The 18,888-nt window shown below is 38.4% G+C and overlaps 1 protein-coding gene across 4 annotated transcripts in view; it reads right to left on the reverse strand.

Moving 5' to 3' along the window:
- Positions 1 to 18,888, reverse strand: part of MAGI3 (membrane associated guanylate kinase, WW and PDZ domain containing 3) — a 128,943-nt gene that overhangs the window by 81,351 nt on the left and 28,704 nt on the right. For all 4 annotated transcript variants that reach the window (XM_081864883.1, XM_081864882.1, XM_081864885.1 and 1 more), the window contains exon 2: positions 1,905 to 2,021. In XM_081864883.1, coding sequence (XP_081721009.1) covers positions 1,905 to 2,021 — 117 coding nt within the window. The remainder of the gene's footprint in view (positions 1 to 1,904; positions 2,022 to 18,888) is intronic.

Below are 18,888 nucleotides of genomic sequence, written 5' to 3' on the forward strand. Positions count from 1 at the left end.
CTATCACATCCAGAGGGAGATATCACCCTGTTCACTGAATGTCCTCCAGGTCAATCCAGTAAACAGCAATTTTATAACAAGGGTGGATTAAAAAAAGATTTTCTGTTATATAAACCGATAGGCAGTAATTCCAATACAATTTATTACCTCAATAATATTGCAGTTTGGGCAAAATTGACTTTCCTTTCGTGTTTTGTCATGTTTCTCACCTGCATCTATTAAATAAGTCTTTTGATCTACTGAGATTTCTGAACTGAGGGGAAGCATTTGAAGAACAAACTTAAACACAGCCTCAAGGTTTTTTCCAGTTCAATGAACTAATTCAAAACATTCAAATAGTTTAAAGTTAGGCTTCCAAAACACAGCAGATTCATAATATTACTTTGAGGCCAATATACATTTAGTTTACTCAGACCATAGCATTTTTCAGCAGATTTTTTGTGTTGTTAATACAAAGGAGTACTAATTAATGTTGGTTGGTTTCAATCTTTATTGTTTAATAACTTTAAGTAAAAGATACCAAAGATTAAGAGAGAAAAATTAGGATACTGGATGAGATCCAATGCTTGTCATACTCACGAGTAGATGCACTGAAATCAATGGATGATTAAAGACTATGACTTAGTTGGATATGCCCCCTATCTAAATAGTATTTGGCTCTGTGTAGAGCAAGCAAAATCTATGTAGGTCTTGATGACATTCTTTGAAGACATGTCTGGGAGAGACATATATCTTATTTGGAGGAAGTATTAAAAATGTAGAATTTTGGAAATTAATATTGGAACTTCATATGAATATCATTCCATATGACCTGTTGGCAGGTTTTTTATGTTGTTGTTATGCAAGATCCATGGTATTATTAGATATTTTAGAAATAAATTACCCATCTCATGACAGTAAGGATTGCCTTAACCTTTAAATGGGGGAAATCCTGGCTTGCCAGTAGAAAATGAAAAGTCTTATGAGTTTTAGAAACCACATTCATGAGCAAGTTAACCAATATTACAGTGAGAGAATAATCTCTTTAAAAATTGTGCATGGGGGGGGTATTGATACAACCTCATAGATTATTAGGCACTATGAAGGAGACTTACGTAGTGATTTTATTGTTTTATATTAGATGTCCATAATATTTCATTCATTTTGATTTTTTCCTCCTTAATGTATTAATGATTTGTGAAAGTCTAAAAAATAAATTAAAAAACAAAACTTGCTACCAACAGAAACAAAAAACAAGTGTCTCGGTAGAGAAGGGCACTATATTTTATGGTACTGGAGTAAAATGAATATGGAAGCTATTTAAGCAAACCTGTATATAAGCATTCTGCTTAAAGTTTTACATAGCTACAAAAATAAACTAAGGTCAAGTTTCTTGTGTTTACCATAATCTATTACAATGAAGAACTAGACAAGAAATGCTGATTAAGAAAGATGCAAGTATGGAAATCGTGTGGTCTAATATAGCATATTGTTCTTCTTGTTATTAACATTTGTTTGTTATTTTACACACACAGAAAGTCTAAGAATGGCATAATAAATGGTTTAATAAGAAAAGACTAATAAAGAAATAGCAGGTGAGATAAAAAACCAAGATACTTCAGCATTGCAGATAAATAAGCCCATTTCTCAAACTTGGCTCACAGGAAGCGGTAGAGATAAAGATCCAGCTTTTTATATAGTATATATTTTATAATTTTCAATGGCTTAAAAAATGGAAACAGGTTCAGAAAGAGGTGGTATACAAATATCTTAAAACAAATAAACCTATTACCTTTTCACTTCACTTCATTTCATACTGTTGAATAAGATGGCTGTGGTCTATACATATGATATGTATTTTTATGGAGTTCATTTCAGATATTGAATGTTTAACAAAATAGTTGTCGGTACGTTAAAACACTTACATGGGATTGTTCTTAAGTAGAGATTATCTCTGATCACCTGCTGTAGTTTATGATCAATTGAACCTTTCTGGAACTGCAGACTTAGATAGTGACGCAAATCTTTGTTGATGACTTTGCCTGTAAGACAAGAACAGAGCATCTTAGAATACCGTAATCTGTAATTCTACTAATGAATTACATTAAAACACCAAGGACCCATAATTTATAAGAAAGCACTTCTCAGATAGAAGAGACTTTGAACAAAATAAATGGAAACACCAATACTTTCAATGTTGGTGCAACCAACCATGCTTTTGCAGATATCAATAGCCATACTCCCTGTGGCAGATGGGGAACCTGTGGCCCTCAAAATTCCCACCTTCTATATAAAACAGCTGTAGAGGACAGACAAAATAGAAGGAAGAGTTCCCCTAGCAACAAACTGTATTGGGAAAATTTTGATGTCTAACATTTTACAATTTCTTATGTGCTGTGGGCTGCCCAGAGTGGCAGGGGAGACCCAGCCAGATGGGCGGGGTATAAATGATAAAATCATCATCGTCGTCGTCGTCATTCCTTCAGCCATCTGTTATACCCAAACATGGAAACAGGTTCAGACTTGAATGATCGTCTCAAACAAATGTGGGAATGGATGGAGCCTAGCTCATCCATCCATCTATCTATCTATCTATCTATCTATCTATCCCTATCTATCTATCTATCTATCTATCTATCTATCTATCATCTATCTCTCTATCTCTCTATCTATCTACTGTATCTATCATCTCTCTCATAGCAGAAGTAAACCAAGTGCCTGCTAAAATAATAAAAAATGTAAGTATTTCAACAAAAGACAGAGCTTTTCTTATGTTTACTGGCTACTAAAAGACTGATTTGTCAACATTTGTCCAAGTGGTTCATCCATCTCCTTGTCAGATATACAAATTTGTTACAGTTCAGTATTAGGACATTTTGCTAGGGCATATGCAGCTTTGTAAACAGTTCAACTGTGTGTGTACAAAATAAAACACGGAGGTACAGGTTGATTTGCAGCATATTCCCTATTCTTACAAACTAAAAAAGGGAACTGCGGTAGAATATTCTATACTCTCAAAAAATAAATAAATAAATAAAATAAAACCAACCCAAACCCCGTGGATAGAAAAATCAATTTCCAAGTGTTCTGCTTCGTAGGGTGCAGCCATTTTCTAAGGATAATTCAGGAACAACAAAAGCTGTTACAATAAAACCCTGAAGGGAAACAGAAGAAAAGCAGACAAGACAGTGAAGGGAAATAAAACATCTGAAAGCAGCTTGAGAACAGTAAAATAATTAGCTGCTTCAGGGACTTTAAACAAGGTTTAGTGCTTAGTCTTATATAAGAATATTTTCTCTTTTCTATACAGTCCATTTTAGCTGTATTTGCAAATAAAGCTACACAACGAAGTGTTGTTTAGTAGGTTATACCATGCACGAACTGTGTGGTAGTGCATACAGCTTGGTCACCAGATGTCCCCGTTTCCCGGGGACAGTCCCCAGATTTACAAATCAGACCCCATACAAAATCCATGGAAGTTGAAAAGTGTCCCCGGATTCATTGGAAAAAATCTGGTAACCTTAGCATACAGCCCAAAAAACTCTTGCTTTGATCCTCACTTGAATGAGTATAAACAAAGAAGAAATCTTAGTGTGATGTTCAAACTTGGCATCAAGTTTTTTTACCCTAACAAACTAAAGTTATTAAACAAGAACAGCCCATGGTTCAAGGCATCATGCTAAGACTTCTACCTAGATTGTGTCCCTACGCATGCAAGGTAGAAGTGCTTGGACTGTGTGTACCAGCATGCAGCTATTATTTGTTTGTTTACTTACTTACTTACTTACTTACTTACTTACTTACTTACTTACTATACCACCCTATATACGAAGGTCTCAGGGCGGTTCACATAAAATATAAAATACCTACAAAATGGCTTACTAAACCAAACATTATGGCTTAGTGTTAAGTGCTAAATGGTGCAGTGGCTTGAGTGTGCTGTGTCAAGTTTAATCTTAGCGAGAGGAAGTACAGTGGTACCTCAGGATGCGAACAGGATCTGTTCCGGAGCCCTGTTCGCATCCTGAACAGAATGTAAGGCGCGACAGCGCGTCTGGCCGTGTCGCGTCTAGCTGCTTCCGCGCATGCGTGTGACGTCATTTTGACCGTCTGCGCATGTGGCAAAACCCAGAAGTAGCGCGCTCCATTACTTCTGGGTCGCCGCAGAGCGCAACCCGAAAATACTTATCCTGAAGCGTATTTATCCCAAGGTATGACTGTAATGCACATTTTCTTAATTTAGCCCTGAGGTGACTAACCTTACTAACCTTTTCAGCCCCCTAACTCTGCTTCCGCTTGGTAAACCCTCCAAGGGCCACATGCCAGCAGCTGGTGTGGCCAAAGATGAGCACAGTGACTCATCTCTCTCTCTCTCTCTCTCTCTCTCTTCCTCCCCCTCTCTTTCTCTCTCTCTCAAACACCCACATAGATAACATTGTAATAATCTAGTCTGGAGGTAACAGAATCAGAAACAACAGCCCAAAGCCCTAGGAAAGAAAACTTTTTTAAAAGCCACTCTTAACAACTGCCACCATCATACAGAGAAAGTGATGAATAGAGAACTTCCAATCCATGTACCTGCTCTTTCACGGGGAATGTAAACCTCTCCAGAACATAGTCTACAGATCTGAAGGGCAGCACACGCTGTCCTCAGCCAGAGGGCCAAGGGGCAGCCTTGTCCTATCCATTAGAGAGGGAGTAACTGCAGGAAGCTTGCTCTGTCCCTCCTGGCTAGATTTAAGAAGTTTGTAACTAAAAGAATGAATGCAGTGCCTGAGTTTGCCTTTTCCCTTCTTCCTTTTGTGCTGTTTTTTTTTATTAGGTTTTAAGCCTGAGGGCAGGGATCATCTTATTTTTTATTATTGTAAGCCACTATGGGAGACTTTTTTTGGTGAAGAGTATGGTGAAAATATAAAAATTTCATCATACCCCATATAGCATTTTAAATCCATATTAGCAACCTTATAAAAACGTTCACATTAAGATTTCCCTAAGATGAAAAACATTCTATGTGCCTTCAGTAGCAGGAACAGCCTTTGTAGCTGGTCCAAAGTATTATTCTTTTAATCCACAAAAAGTTCATCTGCCTTAATGATATTAACTCAGATTCTTATAAGCATTTGTAGCAATGGATATCCAGGATAGAACTCCTATGCAAAGTGACTCTTTCATTTTGGAGCATCCAGATGAGTCCAGCACTGTCTCTTTTATGAAGAGCCATCACAGTTCAGCGCCTTGGACATGACTCAAATTGGGTGGGAATTTACAAAGATTCTGAAGAAAGAAAAAAGTTAACAAATCAGGAGCTACATAGCCTCAATCAATACTGCTGCTTCTAAAGCAATTGCTGTAGTTTGCTATGCCACAACACTCCTGGTTTTTATAGAATTATTTTTTTTAAAGACATTTAAGTTTTTTTAAACGCACAGCTTTTTAATTCCTTAACACTTTTAGAATGGTAAAACATTTTATTTTGGCAATCCATGCCGAAACCTTGCAGAAAACAGGGGTTTTTTTTGGTCATCTTTGCTTTGTATAAACACAACTCAGAGCACATATGCTACCAAGTCCATTCAATTATGCACCAGTTGCCTTTATGGAATGACAAGCTAAATGCTGAATAACAACCATATTGTGAGAAGTAGGTCGCACAAAGTCATTATCCTGAGTTTAGAACTGAACAGTACATGCAGGAAATAGGCTTGTTTTGAATCTCTTATCAAAATATTAATTAAAAGGGTGTTTAGATTAATGTATTTCAAGAATTAAGAGAAGGAAAGGTTAAAAGTTCTCCTTTATTTGACAACTACTACAACTCTAGTTCTACTTTACAAAATTAGCATGTGAAGGCTCTGAGCATGCCCTGTTGAAGCAAAGCTACAGTATTTGACAGTGAGGGAGCATGCTACGATGCTGACAGTTGAGTGTGAATTAGACCTTTGCCAGGATTCAAAGACAGGAAAATCTACTTTTCAACCGCAATCAGTCCAAAACATCCATTATCAAGTGGATCTTACTTTGCCAAGCTATTAACTAAAGAGGACATAAACTATGTTTCATTAAAATTGTTTCATTGAAACTATGTTTCATTAAAACATAAAAAGTTCCAAAAAATATGTTTTTGCGTACAAAATATATATAGAAAAGGTTGGTTTGGACACAGTAGCAAATCACAACTTATTATTACATTAATGAGCTGCAACTAGCCTTGGATTTGTGCCCACCCCGTTCTAGTGTGGCTACGAGGATGAGAATGAAAGCTTTAGTTTACATTTCAGATTTACCAGTTTTCTGTGTCTATTAGCCCAGACAAACTAAGGTTAATTTTAACTATGGTTAGTGGAAACAAGCCAACTTCAAACTATTATTCCTAGTAACCGTAGTTAAGATTAACTGCAGCTTGTTCAAGTTTAGATGAGGCAGAAGGCTGTGATCTTCTTGCATTAATGCCAGAGAGGGGAACAGGATGGAACTCATTTTCATGGCACTAAGCAAGGGAAAAAGAACTCTCTATTCTAGTGGCCACATCCCCTCTCCCCTGGTCACAGTCTTCACTGGCTCTGCTTTGCACCCCTGTTTGCTGTTTTCGTCTGGCTGGAATGTGTACAGTAAAGCCTCCAGCTTCCCTGAATGGAGGGTGGGGGGCATGTAAAAACTATGGTACTACAGAAAGGTAAAATTAATGTTCACTGCTCTGCCCACTTTTGTCTCTGGTGCATTGCTCCTGGAAGCCTGCCCAGAAGGGAGTGTGGCTCTAGGGCTCAAAAAGGTTCCCAATGCATGTGGTACAGGGGAGGGCAGGAAGGCAGCTGTCCCCACAAATCAAGTAAGTAAGTAAGTAAGTAAATAAATAAATAAATAAATAAATAAAATTTAATTAACACCAATCATGTCGCAGATAGCTCATTTCTTCCTCCCCTAACATTGATCCTGCCCCCCTAATATAAATCCTGGCTACAACCATGGATGGATCTAAAGATTCACTTCAAGCTACAGAGGAAAAATTAGGAAGATGAGAATCTCTGAATCCAGGCACTACACTCCAGTAGCTATAATGTATATTTGTTTGGACAAATCCACACATATATATATAATGAAGTAATCTTCAGCACAAATAAAAAAAGGAGATCTGTGGGGCTCATTGGTGGAAGATGTGGAATTATCAAGAATGTCATCATTTAAGTCTAAACAAGACCTAATCAAGAATTTTATCAGCTAACTTTATGGGGGAATTTCCATCACAAACTTTGACTCAATGTGTGCCATGTTCCTTTTTCAATCTGCCCTTTGCCATTCATTAATAGTTCTGTACTGAATTGTTAGATGTTTTATTTTGGGAGTCTAAAAGCCAAACAAAGTGTGATGCAAGGTTAACATTGCCCACAGTTGTTGTTTTTTTTAAATTATAGCACCTGCCAGGGGAGAGGAATCAAATCAAAACAACAGTTAATTCACCCCCCCCCCCCGTGCTACAGTCTCAACACAATGCCCTTCCTAAATAGTTACTATTTATATCTTTTAAAGTCACAGGCAATTCTTATAAGGTATCTCCTACACCAGGGGTTGGGCAAGGCTTATCTTGCCTGGGTCGGATTCGTCCCGTGGAGATCCCTCCGTGGGCTGGATCGCATGTGCGATTTCTGGCATCTGCACAGATGCAATTTCCAGCACCGCAGAAGCGAGTCCCCGCACTGTGCTGCGCCGGTTTAGTACAGTGCACAAGAAGGCAACGCGGTTCGGGGGCAGCTTGTAAGCCGGTCAAACAACCTCCGTGGGCCGCTTTGGGCCCATGGGCCTTAGGTTGCTGACCCCTGTCCTACACAATATCTAGTTGCATCCTATGTACTATCAGAGCATGAAAAAGCTCAAGCAAATAGAAGTCACACATCCATTATGAATCTTTAATTCATGCAGACTGAGGACTCTCAAGTTACTAAAATTAAGAGGAAGATGCCATACATAACTAGATAATTGCATATTTATTAACTGCAAATTTATTAGCTTCGTGAAACTTTGCAATCAGGAATATTTTCCGTTTACTTAAGATTTGTTTATAAGGAGCATACTGCACAACCACTCTTGACAGAGAAGCGCGTCACAACTATGCTTGATGAACTAAATACATTGTTAAAACCTGACACCACTGCTGTCGCTTATGTCTTAAGAACATGAGAAATACAATACTTTCAGATCAATGTCATTTATCAATGCATTCTCTTTCAGGATGACCCCTTCAGGTGCTTTACAAAAGGTGCAAGAAGCCCAGCCATAGACTATTATATAAATGTCTTACCCTTGTGCCACACGTAAATTATGTATTGATCCTTTCACTTTTAGCTGTCACAGAATGTAAGACTATAGTAGCTATACATTTTCATTCTTCACTCACCTTGACCCATTTCCAGTTTCACTAAACAAATCCTAAAAAGCCTTAACTTAAAAAAAGACAGCTGAACCCTTAAGTAGTACTTAAGGGGCTAGAAGCACCTACTCTGATGCGTAGGCGATGTTCTTCTCCCACTTAGCATAGTCTGGCACTTAATACCAGTTTCTTACTTTTTAAGTTTCCCCTAGAAATGGAATTTACTGCACGAGAGGCTTATATAACAATAGGGCAAGCAGTTTCAATTAAGAAATAAATTGTCAAGTTTTTCTCTCCCCGTCCTTTCATTATACTGGTAGAATTAATTAATCTACCAATGTTAGATCAGAGTTAGCATCACAGTAGAGTTACAGGGAAGTTGCTCCAAATGACCTTCAGAACCCAACATCAAAACACAACCAAAGTTATGCTAGAGTAAACACTAATCAGGATTTTAACAGATTCATGCACATTTAAAACAGATTGCACATTTAAAACAGATTTCAGCTATAGAAAATTTCTATGAAACTGGGAATATGAGTTTGGTTTAATACTCTGGTTTAGAATCATAGAGTTAAAACTAGAGAATTGTATTCAAAAGTGATCAGCCAACTTTATTAAATTCCTTCATCAGCAAGGGGTGGACTAGAACCCCTGTGCTAATGTAGTATGTAGACAACAAAGGCTAATATAACACTAAATCAAACCCTGGCTTAGCTGGGGTCCCTTGGGAGCCAGTGCATTCACATTAAGCCATGGTTTGGTGAGTGTGAGATGCAACTGTGGCCAATGAGGTGTTCAACTTAATATACAGTTGTACATTTACTTATTAAGAGTTATAGAATGCTTGAATATCAGCAATGATTGCAAATGTAGCAGCTATTAAAAATAAAAACCCAAAAAACCCAACTGGCTGATAAAAACCAGGCAGAAGAAATGAATGAGTAAAAAGACACCAACCAAACAGTGTCTTTCAAATTAGCAGTGTTGTTATATATAGAGATAATCTGTTTTAAATTTCATATTTCATATTATTTGCAAGGAAGCAATTGGATCAGAAGGGCAAATTCAAGTTCTCAAATCAATCAACTCTGGACTCAACTCAAAATCAGCTTGCTGACTGCCAACCCTCCTTGCAAATTCCCTCATGTTTCTCAAGTATACTTGCCAATGTGGGTAGGGAGACTGGTGGGGTAGAAATCTGGATGGCTTTCACAGAAGCACTGTAGGTCTATTCTATTAATGTTTCATAAATATTTCCTCCCTGACAATCTGAAGTCTGCAGCAAGCTCCCTTGTGGGTAGGAGATGGCAAGTGTAAGTAAAGGAAGTAAGGGAACAAAGAAAGGATTGATACTCAGCTACAACAGAGTGCCTCAATTACTGAAAAACAGTGGCAGAGTACCTTTTCCTGGCAGCCTGGACAAATGGCAGTGGGAATTGTGTCCTACTCTCACCTCCAATATAGACAATAATATCACCATACAGTTATTAAGTGAAAAGAAGTTTCCATTATATATAATTATAAAACCGGAACAGAAGAAGACTCCCATAGGCAGTAACACAAACATATTAGAAGCAAAGAAAATAAGTGACATTCAATAAATTACATTTACGAATGGCTTGAGGAGAAATTTTGCCTGGTGTCCAAAGTGCACCAGGAAGATCATCCTTAGAAGGAGGTTCCATAATCTGGGCATATCACAGAATAGTCCTTCTGTCCAGTCATCACTTGACCTCTGCAGGAAAGGACACCCACAGAAATTTCTCATGCCAATGTCACCCCCTAAGCAACCTTGTACAAAAAGAGGTACCTGGTCCCGGCTGGCTGCTTTCCCAGATCCAGACTAGGCAGTCTCTTTTGCAGTTCCAACTCTTTTGCTACATCATGATTCTTGCTCTGAGCATAGTGTGTACATACATTCACCAGCTGCTATGTACACATTCCTAAATACTCTTTAAGGACACACAGTACAACCATTTTCACCTTCCTTTCTGGAAGAGATACTTCAAATAAGTTTGCCATGGAAGTGGGAAGCTGCTCAATCTCATAAGGATCTCAGAAACCATCTCACTACCATCATCTGTTAAGAACTTAAAATAATAGCTAAGTGAATTCCCTGCATAATATGATCCTTTCAGAGCAGTTATTCCTTGTCATGGCTGAAACAGATACCTCAAAACTGTCTAACCCGAAGGATGAGTTTGTACAAAGATGGACTCTTTAGTTTCTTTCCATAATTTGTATTCTACATTGGTGAAAATTTGTATTAACTCACTTATTTAAACATCCACAATTAGAAATGAGTAGTTGTTCCTACTCCTTACTTGTGCTCCTCTCAGAGAATTCTGAAGGGGAAAGCAGCCTTTTGGAAGCTATGGTTTTTTAATGCTTGTATTTTGTCACTGTGTGCACTACAGTGGCATCTAGTGGTTATAACAGACTTTCCAAAGTGGAAGAATATCATTCTGTAGTGTGTCCCCCAGTGGGAGGTGGTGCAGAGGATGTGTAATTATGTGGATTCACTGAGTGACCTTGGAGATAAATGCTTAGAAGCAGAGCTCACAAATATAAGCGCCTCAAACCAGACAACTGGCCACCAGTTTACATATATTATGTAAACTCACTATGAAGTTCAGGTAGGTAGAATATAAATTTAGATAACTGGGCGTAACACTGCAACTACCCCTCTGGATCCCCCCCCCATTTATATCAATTATTTTATTTTATATTTCTCCAAAAGAGCAGCTCAATACACAACAAACACAAAAGCAAAATACATTGATGATTAGAAACATGTAGAAGCTAGTAGTTAACTAACTCATAGATTGTTGTTAAAGAATTAAGCAAAGTAATTTAAGTAAATAAAACAAAAGGATTTCATTTGAACATAAAAATGGACTGAGCAAGTTGTTTGCTACTTATTATTAACTTCTGTATCACAATAATAATAATTTTCAGTAAGGTGTCCTGAAAAAGAGTCCAGGCTACCATCCACAAAATCCTTCCTCTCCTCTTACAAACTCTCAAATTATCATCAGTCTCCTTGCTTTTGTCTTCTACACCTCCTAGGTTGTGGGTCCTCATCAGTACTCAACTGGCAGTCTCCCTAGATGCAGACAATTTTTATTGGAGAAGGTAAGGAACGTTTAGGTTTCCTTGCAACAAGAGGACTATTTAGTTGCTAGGCAACAATAAAGTGCTTTCTCTCAGGGCTGAATAAGCTGTTAATAACTAAAGTGAAGTGTACTGGGGTTTGTGGGGAAGAAACAGTTTGCTGGTGGTGACATGAAAGCTTCTAAAGTAGAGGTGGCTAACCTGTGGTCCTCCAGATGCTTCCATCAGCCCCAGATAGCATGTCCAATGACCAGGGATGGGAGCTATAATTTGGCAACATCCGGAGGGCCACAGGTTAGCCATCCTTGTTCTAAATGATAGTGCTTTGGAATTGTTTAGCACAGTTTGTATCGGGTTAGGTGCACATTTCTCAAAAGATCCAGATAGAGATAATCACTAAGAGATCTACTGATTATTATTATTTTTTAACTTTCCTAAACATAGCAGTAGCAAAACTTTACAAAAACTTTAGTTGTAATACATGGTTGGATGCCTAATGGCAGTTCTAATGGTATTTTCTTTCATCCTCTGTACTGCTGCCTTAGGCACACACAGCTTGCGCCCATAAATATTTTATTGTGATGGAAATGTGTTAAAATTCACTCTTTGCCAAAGCACCCTAGAGGAAACAAAACAAAAAAACCCTCCCAAACCTATTTGCATTTCAGTCACTGCAAATCAATGCAATATAAGCTCTAGAATAGAGCATCCCAAATCTGTGGACCACCAGTGGTTCATGAGCTTCATTCAGGTGGTTCGTGGCATTTCCTCATTAAATATTCATATTTAATTTTAATTCTATTTTACTGCTTGTATTGTATTGTATTACATTTTGAATTCTATGGAATGCACGGTGTAATGTGAGAAAATACAATATATAAAAAATAAAAGAAGCAATAAAATGCAATTAAAAATCACATATTGCACCATGCAACGCAATTGCTATAACAGGCAGAAAAATCATAAAGTAGACAGCCAAGATCATCAGTTATTTTCAAGTGGTCCATTGGGGAAACAGTTTGGGAGCCAGTGCTCTAGAAGACTGGATTTCAAACAGACTTTGGATTTAAGCAGCTCAGATTCAAGCAGTTATCAGTCTTCTACTATATTCTATTTTGCTTTGGTTCAACATCATTTGATAAAATTTCCCTAAAGGCTTTTGAATTACAGAACCCCTTTCCTATTAAAAGCATACTATACTTAATTTGAAGCCTACCCTGCCCCCACAAAAAGAAAAGAAAAATCACTGGCAAGAGTGGACTAGGAGGGGAAAGCTCAAGGAAAAAAATAGTAGAAATTTCAGACACAAATATCCATATTAAGCAAAATTCGTCCGACACAATCTGTGTATTTCTCAGATTGTTTAAGGCTGCTTCTTATGGCAGTCAAAGTTCATCTGGGTCCACTGTTGCAAATAGCAGAATCAAGGGAGAGGACATAATTTTCCTCTGATGAAGCAAATAGCAGCAGGGGCCTGTTTTCATATGGAAAATAGTGCTGGGGAAAAGGTTTAACCTCCCTCAGTACTCCTGCCCCAAACTCATATATCTGCTGGATAAAGCTGGACAGAGGAACACCTCTGCTCCATATAAACTCCCTCCAGCATGGCAGATTGGGGTTTTTGATTGCTCTGTAAACTTGTTCCAGTGCTATACACACACACACACACACAGAGAGAGAGAGAGAGAGAGAGAGAGAGAGAGAGGGAGAGAGAAAGAGAGAGAGAGTGCATAGATTGAGCAGGAAGAACTGATATGTTTTCAAAGTTAGTGAGTCATAAATTAAAAGTTGAATTAGTTATTTGACCAAGCACATGCCAGCTTTTGTATAATAATACAAACTGTAATTCATACAAAGTGGCAGTTTGATCAGACAGGGTAGATTATATTCTGCACGGCAGCTCACTTCCAATTAACATAAACATTTAAACACAAATAAGAAAATATTTGGCACAGAAGTGAATTGGTTGTAGTAGGCATCTATACTGCACTTGTATGCTACTTTCACTGGGACTTTTTTCTTTCCTAAATTATTCAGTATTCAAACTAAAATTCTATTTTGAGGATAAAATGCTGCAACATTTGGATATCAGTCATTAAGAAATTTACACTTACTCAGTTCCAGTTATAGGATGTTTGCTGAAAAAAATACCACTGAAAGTTCAGCTTAGGATGCTGAACAAATGTTGCAGTTTTTACCATGCTTACAGTGAGACTAAAGGTGCTGACCTTTAAAGCCCTAAATGGCCTTGGCCCAGTATACCTGAAGGAGAGTCTCCACCCCCATCGTTCAGCCCGGACACTGAGGTCCAGCGCCGAGGGCCTTCTGGCAGTTCCCTCACTGCGAGAAGTGAGGTTACAGGGAACCAGGCGGAGGGCCTTCTCATTGGCGCCTGCTCTGTGGAACACCCTCCCATCAGATGTCAAGGAAATAAGCAACTATCTGACTTTTAGAAGACATCTGAAGGCAACCCTGTATCGGGAAATTTTTAATGTCTAATTTTTACAATATTTTATGTGCTGTAAGCTGCCCAGAGTGGCTGGGGAAACTGAGCCAGATGAGCGGAGTATAAATAATAAAATTATTATTGTTATTATCATTATTATTATAAGCAATACTGTACATCTTTATTACTAAAATATACAACAGAAGCATTTCTATATTTTTTTGTAAATATGAACATGAACCTCTCTTTGAATTTCTCTGGAACTTTCTTCACGTGAGCATATCTTAAACAATACAGAAAGTCCAGTGTCTTTTTCAGAAGCAAATCACAGCATGCCATATATACTTCAAAAACATGTTATCTTTAAGTTGGTTGGGACAGTCAAGACACCCTGGTGTTGCTAAACTTCCTGATAGCACTTTTAAGAATTAAATCTAGTATTTTCCAGGAATTCAAAATGTCTACAGTACCTCTCCCTCCACAGGTGTCATCACAGAGCAAAGAGCAAAATTCCCAAACCTTGTAAATTATGACTCTAATTTGATATGGGCTTGGCTTCAGACTTATTAATGTATGAGCTTTGAGTATCCTGAAACTGAGTGAGACAAGGATTTGCATCAGCTTGCTTGAATTCAGAGAGGATCTACACTTAGTAGTAGTCTGTAAAACCTTCTCCTAAAGGAGAACCCAGAGCCAGGTTTTGAAAATTGTTTAGTTAACCTTTGGTAGTGGACACAAAATTCAACATTAATGGCAATCCAAAGTGGGGGCCTTCTTTCTAAACACATCTATACACCCAAAACACTATTTTACAAAGAACCTCTAATCCACTACAAGTGAGGAAGGAAATAATCTCTCCTACTTTAAGGTATTTTAAAAATCTATAATAAAAAAACTAGTTAAGGAGCATCTCAGTGAGAACACTCACATCTGATGCAGAACTTTTCTCAAAAATGTTAGGGATAGTCAGAAGAGAAGCTACGCTGGAAGGTGCACAACCCATCCATCAGAGCAGGTGCAGGTGAGCCTTCAGTAGATGAGAGGTATACCAATGTTGTCTTCTTGGCTAAATAATTTAAGTCCCAAGAACTTAACTGAGATCACAAAGAAAAATTATGGTCGAGAAAGGAAACAGATGTTACAATACTGTATGAAAGCTTGCCAGGGACATTTGACTTCTTCAAATACAAAATAAATAAAGCCAGGGCTGCAGAACCATTTCTACCTTAAGATGAAGCAGTTGTAACTGTATTCTGAAGAACAGATGGAAAGTAATATTCAGCCAGTAGCATGGCGACCAGCATTTGCTGCTATGGGAAAGCAATTCAAAATATTCAGAGAAAGATAGAATGACTTCATAAACACTTCTCCACCCTTTCCCTGCGCTAATGTACAAGCCAAGTTTCATTATTTCCAATCTGTACTTCCAAGAATGGTCTTGCCCCTGACAATTAAGATGAAATAGTTGAATCCCCATTTGCAGTCTATACAATCCAGACAGAGGTTTACCATCACATCTGCAATTACCAAGATCTTAGATTTAGGCTGAACAGAGTACAGAATGAGAAATAGCAGACACCACTTTCCCATAATATACATATTGACAAAGCTGAGGCTTTCAGATTGTGTTAAAAAGCCCCAGAAAAACTCAAGATAAACATTTCATCCCACTTTTTCTGAGGCAAACTAGTTTACTTAAAAACAAAGTTTGAGAATCTCATTCAACATAACAAAAGGAGCCAGCCCGGCTTTGGCAAGCAAGATGAGCCTTCTTGGAAACCCTCCCCTTTCCACATCTGGATGAAGCCTGGGATATATTTTGGCTCTGTGCCTCACAAACCCTGCAAGGTGACCGGAGGAGGAGGGACAGGGCTTGTTTATAATACTGGGAAGAACTGCCCTCCCATTCAAAGCTACAGCACAAGATCAAGAATGGGATCCCTGCTCATTGGGTGAGGGGAGATTTTGCTGACAACCAACTTTTGGTTTGCTAGCAAAGCCGGCCAAAATTTGTGAACCCTGGTTTAAAAACATGATTCAAAGATACAAGAAAAATACCATTAACTTAAAAATGAACATTAAAAACACCAGCAAATGTAGTAGCCTAAGAAACATTATTCAACTCTATTGAGATTATCAGTATTCAAGTCTATTGAGATTATCACCAAAAAGATTGGGAGAGCATGACACCCACTTTATTAGAAGTTTTTATAAAAGGAAAAAGGACATATATTCCAGATATAGTATCCACTCCACTGGTAAAAGAAAGAACCAGATACAAAATAATGGCAGTTCTCATAATCAATCTACTTATTACATTTTTATCTCACTCATGTTATCTACACAATCAGCCCCAAGCAACTCAAGGCTTTATGAAAGGATCAGGATTTGATTTTTGATGGGTACTAGTATTTTGTAAGGCATTATGGGAACTTGTGGATGGATGGGGTATACCTTTCTGTAAATATGAAAAGGTATAAATAGAAGACTAATTCTTTTACTCAGGACATCAGCAGCATTCAATATCCTCAACCATGGTATCCTCCTGGACCAGCTGTTTGGATGGGAACTGGTGGCCCTGTACTTTAGAGGTTATATTCCAATGTGCATGAATGTTCAGAGAGAGTGGTCCCCCTAGGATCTGTGCTATGGAGTCCTTTGGGCACCTTCTTGCTCCTAATGATTTTAGCACCTACCTGAAACTAGTGGTCATTAGGAGATTTGGAGCGGCATGTCACCAGTATGCTAACAATATTCTCTGTAACATCCAAATCACTTTCAGTGGCCAAGAGTGGTCCCTCCCCCCCAAAAAAAATTGAACTGGTATACAAGCTACAGCTGTTCTTGGGAAAAATAGCAGCACCACAGTGATGCAGGCTTTGGTAACTTTAAAACTGGACTATTACAATGTGCTTTACATGGGGCTACTCTTGAGGTTGCTTCAGAAACTCCAGCTTCTCCACCTGCTGAAAACATTTGTTTCTGCAAGTGTTTTTAGAGAATTAATTTGATTCCGTATAGGTCAGTTGTTCTGTATTTTACAATTCTATAATTTTATATTACTTTATTGTATGCTGCATTGGTATTATTTTATGACGGCAGTTTATGTGTGTTCTTATAGATAGAATAAAAAAATCCACTTCAATGCCATTTATGTCACTGACTACAAAGCAGTGAATACCAGCTCTGCCGCTGGTAACTTCTGACCTGATGGCATTGAGCGACCCTCCTCAGCCACAAGCTCTTGGGTTGGGGCGGTGTCTAGGGGCTCCTGTTGAGTGCTCTGTTATTGGTTTTACTGCCCCAACTGTCTGAAATTGTTTTTAAACAGCTTTTAATTTGTCAGTTTAAAATTTTGGTTTGGCTTTGTTTTTTATTTAAATAAAGGGGTGTAGGATGTGGCTGGGAAGAGAGGAGTGGGGGAGAGCGGGGGGGCAATCATAGTGGTTTAGAGTAGGGGGAGGTATGGTGTGGGAGGTGGGACAGGCTGGGTCACAGACACATGGGACAGGCAGTTGGTGATTGTGGCTTGTGCCAGCCCCTCTTCCAACTTGGAGAATTACTGTTGTCCTATCAGCCAGTCCTTGGGTCTGCAGCTGCTGTTGTTGAAAGCCAGGTAGAGTCGGAATAAGACCTCCCTCATCCATGATCTGATTGTCGCTGAGGAGGCTGATCACTGAGACCTGGGTGGGTGAGCAGGATGCAGTTGGTCTCACCCAGTTGTGCCCACCTGGGTGCTTGGTACAGCATGTACCAGTCACTCCAGGAAAAGAAACTGCTAAGAGGAAGGCACCTTTCGCAAATCCTCACTGTGATCAACTCCTGCCCGGAAAACTATGCCCCCACTATGGAAGGACGTGTGGGTCCAGAATTGATCTCCACAGTAATTTATGGACACACCATTAAGATCATTTTCGTGGAAGACAATTTTACTGGCTATGATTGACTTGGTGCTGCATCAGGGTAAACTTGAGGGTTGGGGAGGGGTAGTTTGGTTTTTTTGTTCTTGTTTTTATTATGTATTTTGTGTTTTTATCTTATATTTTTATGTTGTGAAGTGCCCTGAAATCTAGGAATGAAGGCTGGTATACAAATTAGCTAATTATGCATCTGTACTGTGCTCTACAAAGCAAAGGGTGTTAGCCCTCACACTGGGCTTTTGCAGAAGGTGCAAACAGGAAACAAAGAAAACACCTGTTTTCCTCTCTTCTTCACCATGGAGGAACATGTTGTCTTTCCCACATGTAGGGCTACAGCCTCAAGGCTTATGGAAATAAAATTCCCCCCAAACACTAAAAAGATTGTAGCATATATTCTAAAAGTTTCTTTTAGGTTTTTCATTTTAAAGTGAAATGGATGCCAACAGATGCTCATTTTTTTATTCTAATCCTAAATTCAACTGAGCTAAGAGAAAAATGAAGGCTTTGGGTGAAAATGCAGACAAATAGTGCCAGCAGTGGTAAATATGATGACATTTTATTGAATTTTATAACTAGGGAAGCTAACATAAATGACTATCAGTCACACAAAACATGTAGGCGTAGTGTTTTGTACTGCATTGCTACAATAGCAAAGTTAAACATTAAATGGCTCTTGCCCTTTCATTTCCTCATAGCTACATTAGAAGCTAGACAAATCACCCTCATTTAGCAGTTAAGCACATGTATAGGTTTTTTTATACACATCACACATCAAAACATCAACCACATTGCTAACAATAACAAATAAACATAAGAGCATAAAAGGGAAATTCAAATAAACACAATTTTTATCTTACATGGTTAAAAATTTCTATGGCAGTCCCTCTGACCTCAGTATGACTAACATAATCAGCACGTTGCCCACACAGATGTTTGACTTTATGTTTGCTGCCAATGTTCTGAAGCTCAGAAAATTCTTTTTATTTCCCCATGCTGTGCTTATTGTGTTACATGTGTGCCTGACTGCCAAAAACTGTTAACTAAGCAGTTGTTAGTACACTGCT

Source organism: Podarcis erhardii (genome assembly GCF_964252035.2).
Source record: "Podarcis erhardii genome assembly, chromosome: 6".
Lineage (NCBI taxonomy): Eukaryota > Metazoa > Chordata > Lepidosauria > Squamata > Lacertidae > Podarcis > Podarcis erhardii.